Source organism: Eurypyga helias, unplaced genomic scaffold (genome assembly GCF_000690775.1).
Source record: "Eurypyga helias isolate BGI_N326 unplaced genomic scaffold, ASM69077v1 scaffold39539, whole genome shotgun sequence".
In the NCBI taxonomy this organism is placed as follows: Eukaryota; Metazoa; Chordata; class Aves; order Eurypygiformes; family Eurypygidae; genus Eurypyga; species Eurypyga helias.
In genome coordinates this window covers 1-4,525 of record NW_010274629.1, presented here as the reverse complement: position 1 = coordinate 4,525, position 4,525 = coordinate 1, and the positions used below count along the sequence as shown (strand labels likewise).

Genomic DNA, 4,525 nt, shown 5'->3' with positions numbered 1-4,525 from the left:
CTTCTCCTGCAGCCTTTGTCCCTCCGCTCACCTGCGCTTCCCCTCCCTCTCCCTCTCTCTGCATCCAGAAACGAGAAGCAGAAGGAAGAAGAGGTTCGTGTCCAGCCCCCGCTACGTGGAGACCATGCTGGTAGCCGACCAGTCCATGGCCGAGTTCCACGGCAGCGGGCTGAAGCACTATCTCCTGACGCTGCTCTCCGTGGCGGCCAAGCTGTACAAGCACCCCAGCATCCGCAACTCCATCAGCCTCGTGGTGGTGAAAATCATGGTCATTTACGAGGAGCGGAAGGGACCCGACATCTCCTCCAACGCAGCCCTGACTCTGAGAAACTTCTGCAGCTGGCAGAAGCAGCACAACCCGCCCAGCGACCGGCACGCCGAGCACTACGACACGGCGATCCTCTTCACCAGGCAGGTGAGGGACACGGAGGTCAAATCTATCCCTACGCCCATTGCTCTCCACCCACCGTGGCTCCCCCTTGCCAGGAGCCCTCCGGAAAAGGGTTCGGAGCAGTCCCGTGTCGCCACAGCCTCAGCAAAGTAGGCTGCAAACGAGCTGCTTTTCCTTTCGTCCTCTGCTCGGCTGTTTGTGCCAGCTCAGGTGAAACTCGTGGTATTCTGCCTCGTGTATTTTTAGCTGATTTAGCATGGAAATTACTCGTTTTGTTTCTACGTGTAACCCTTGTGCATGTTCCAAAGACAGATTTTTGCCATCATACCCATTGAAGTGCTGAATATTTATGCTCTTTCCATAAGTGAAGGCAAACTGCCAGGGCTGGATGCTTCTTGCCAAGGTTAAGTCTCTGATCTGATTAATAATGGAACTGCCTCTTTTTTTTTGCTTTTTCCCAGGACCTCTGCGGTGCCAAGACATGTGATACCCTTGGGATGGCTGATGTGGGAACAGTTTGTGATCTAAACCGCAGTTGCTCGATCATCGAAGACGATGGTTTACAGGCCGCCTTTACAACAGCCCACGAGCTAGGTACCTGAAACCTTACAAGGTGGTTTCCCGTGAGGAATTGCAGCCAGCTCAATGCTGTAAAGCGCAGAGCCGCCCGGCCCGCGCCGCCCTGAGCTCGCCCTGCGAGGCACGGGGCGCAGAGGGGAGGAGGCAGAGCTTTGCCGCGTAGGAGGGTTGGACCGTGGAAAGCAAAGCCGGTCTGCGAGAGCTGTGTGTTGACTGATGGCAGGAAAAAAGCATGTGAGAAGCCCGTGGGGGTTGCGAAGATGCGGTGTTATCTGCTTAAAACTTGGCAGTATTCAGATTATTGTTTAAAGACTGGGCTGTGAGCAGCTATAGAGTAGTATTTAAAATAGTGCTGGTAATGCATGGGACAGACTTCCTAAAATCACAGCCTTTCCTTTTTTTTTTGTTGTTTTTTAAGGCCACGTGTTTAACATGCCTCATGACGATGCAAAGCAGTGCGCTGGTATTAACGGAATAAGCCGGGATTTCCACATGATGGCATCTATGCTTTCCAATCTGGATCGCAGTCAGCCCTGGTCTCCGTGTAGTGCCTACATGATTACAACATTCTTGGATAACGGTCATGGTAAGATTATTAAGCTTTCCATTCATGTGGCGTTTCAGCTCGTGTGCTTTACTGCTTCGCTTTTTTTTTTTTTCTGGCTTTCTTTTTCCTTTTTCTTAACGGAGCACTTTCTGCGACAGCGTAGTTAACCGTTTGCCTGCTGCCAGTGAATTTAAAAGACCCTTGGTTTTAGAAAAATGGGGGCACAAATTGGTTCAAAGACTTAGGTTACAAAGCAAATGCAGTTCCCTTTTGAAACTGAACTCACTGACAGCACTGTCTGGGTGTTTTGGTGTTTTTTCTTTTTTTCCATTTTTTCTTCCTTTTCAGGTGAGTGTTTGTTGGACAAGCCCCACAAGCCAATCCAGCTTCCTTCTGACTTGCCTGGCACGCTGTACGATGCCAACAGGCAGTGCCAGTTCACATTCGGAGATGAGTCCAAGCACTGTCCCGATGCAGCCAGTACGTGTACGACGCTGTGGTGTACTGGCACTTCGGGAGGACTGCTCGTGTGCCAAACCAAACACTTCCCCTGGGCAGACGGCACCAGTTGCGGGGAAGGGAAGTGGTGCATGAATGGCAAGTGTGTGAATAAAACCGAGAAGAAGCATTATGATGTAAGTAGTAAAAAAGAAATCAGAATCTGTCTTGGCTTTGGGGGGAGTTGACATTAGAAGGGTTTGAATGAATAGGGGCAGGTAGCTAATAAAACAAACTTGGAGCTTTTTTTTTTTTTTAACAAGTGGCTTGGGTAAAAATGAGCATGATTGTGGGTTTTGTGGTTTGGTTTTGATTTGCTTTTATTGCATTAACTTTTTTGTTCTGCTTTTGCTTGTCATTCCAGACGCCGGTGCATGGGAGCTGGGGCTCCTGGGGGGCGTGGGGAGAGTGTTCCCGGACCTGCGGTGGTGGAGTGCAGTACTCCTTCAGGGAGTGCGACAACCCCGTCCCGAGGAATGGAGGGAAATACTGTGAAGGGAAGCGGGTGCAGTACAGATCCTGTAACATCGAGGACTGCCCGGACAATGATGGTAATCTCTTCCCCATTTTGAGGCGGAGGAAGGGTGTCTTATGGAGGAAGAGCATGTGCAGAAGATGATCTAATGTCTACCTGTCTTTCCTCTGCCTGCAGGCAAAACCTTTAGGGAGGAACAATGTGAAAAGCATAATGAGTTTTCCAAGTCTCCTTTTGGAAGTGGACCTGCAGTGGAGTGGACACCCAAGTTTGCCGGTGTCTCTCCAAAGGACAGATGCAAGCTGGTCTGCCGAGCAAAGGGAACAGGATACTTCTTTGTTTTACAGCCAAAGGTATTTCAAAACCTAACCTCTTCCCTCTAATCATGAAAAGGATATTTGTTTCCCCTAACTCCTTATGTGAAGTTGAGTCAAGCGGTGTAGAAATCCAAAATTATATCTTGCTCATATTTAGGCTATATTCTTCCTTCTCCCTTTCCTATGTGTGCAGCTTGATCAGTGCAAGCATGCTTTAAATACTCTGGCACAGTCCTTCCAGTTATTTCACACGTATCGCCTCTTCTACCCACTCCACCCTAGTTTCCTTTCCTCTCCTTCCACCAATTTGACTGCATTGAAATGTGTTTGGAAAACCTTGGGGGTTCTTTGCCAAAACATCGTTGCTTTTTCATACTGGTTACTGGTACGGTGACAGCTTAAAATAAACAAAGGGAAAAATGTTCATCTTGCCTGGCTACTTGACCTCACTGTCATGAGATGTTGAGAGCCAATAACTAGCAGGGCGATGACACACGTTTTTTGTAGAGCAGTACTCCAAAAAATGAAGGATGCATTCAACACCGTTAAAAGCCTCTTGGGTCCTGTACTCCGAGGACTACCTTCTAGTGACGTTAGAAAACAATGTTCCTTCTTTACATAAAATCAGTAAAACAGTTCTGTGGTTTTTTTTGGGCGGGGTAGGGGACATTAATAAGAAGTGAAATTGGTTGTTTTCTCCTGTCACTATGGCATCGTTTTTGCAAGTGAGATGAAGTAGCAGTGCATCCCTCCAACTGTCTGTGGGCTGCTTTGGTTTTTGATTTCAGAAGCCCTGAAAATATGGGTGCTGTGTCTTCCACCTGTCCATATTCTGCGTTTTGTGTGTGTCTGTATTGCGCAGTTTCAAAGCAACATGCCTCTTGTACTCAAACGCCCTATCGCTTGTTTTCCTGCCAAGGTTGTGGATGGTACCCCGTGTAGCCCCGATTCCACCTCCGTCTGCGTCCAGGGGCAGTGCGTAAAGGCTGGCTGCGACCGTATGATAGGATCCAATAAGAAGTTTGACAAGTGCGGTATCTGCGGTGGCAATGGATCCACGTGCAAGAAAGTGTCTGGCACGTTCGTTAGGGCAAAGTGAGTATATGGCCGCTGCTGTTCTTTGTTCTGGTGAACGTTTGGTGGGGGTAAGCTTTGCGTTTCCAAGTCAGCGCGATGTTGCCCCAGTTTATCGTGGGAACTGAGACTTGATCTGTTGGAACCGTCCGACGGAGCTGACTTACGGTGAGAGCCCAGCGAAAGAAAGCCCCTTACACGTGGGCACGCCTCTGCCATAGCAGTAACATGGGATGTGACTTTGCAAATCCCTTAATCCATTAATTTGATTATGTTGGCAGCTCATGAGCTTAACATTTCAGCTTCAAATGATTTTCCATCTCGTGCCGGGCAGCTTCATCCCTTTGCGGAGGACTCAATTTTTCTCTTTTCTCTTGGGCAGACCTGGCTACCATGACGTCGTCACCATTCCAGCCGGGGCAACAAACATCGAGGTGAAGCAGCGAAACCACAGGGGTGCGAGACACGATGGCAGCTTCCTCGCCATCAAAGCTGCAGATGGCACCTACGTCCTCAACGGTGACTACACCCTGTCGACCTTGGAGCAGGACATCACCTACAAGGGTAGTGTGCTGAGGTACAGCGGCTCCTCCGCCGCGCTGGAGAGGATCCGCAGTTTCAGCCCTCTGAAGGAGCCTCTGACC

General features: G+C 49.3%; 1 protein-coding gene across 1 annotated transcript; it reads left to right on the top strand.

Moving 5' to 3' along the window:
- Positions 1-70: 70 nt before the first annotated feature.
- Positions 71-4,519, top strand: ADAMTS1 (ADAM metallopeptidase with thrombospondin type 1 motif, 1; the record flags this gene model as incomplete). Its single annotated transcript, XM_010159861.1, has 8 exons — positions 71-415; positions 853-985; positions 1,389-1,556; positions 1,866-2,152; positions 2,380-2,566; positions 2,668-2,843; positions 3,727-3,902; positions 4,264-4,519. Coding segments are annotated over 8 exons (1,728 nt in total), but the record flags the coding sequence as incomplete, so codon positions are not given.
- Positions 4,520-4,525: the final 6 nt, after the last annotated feature.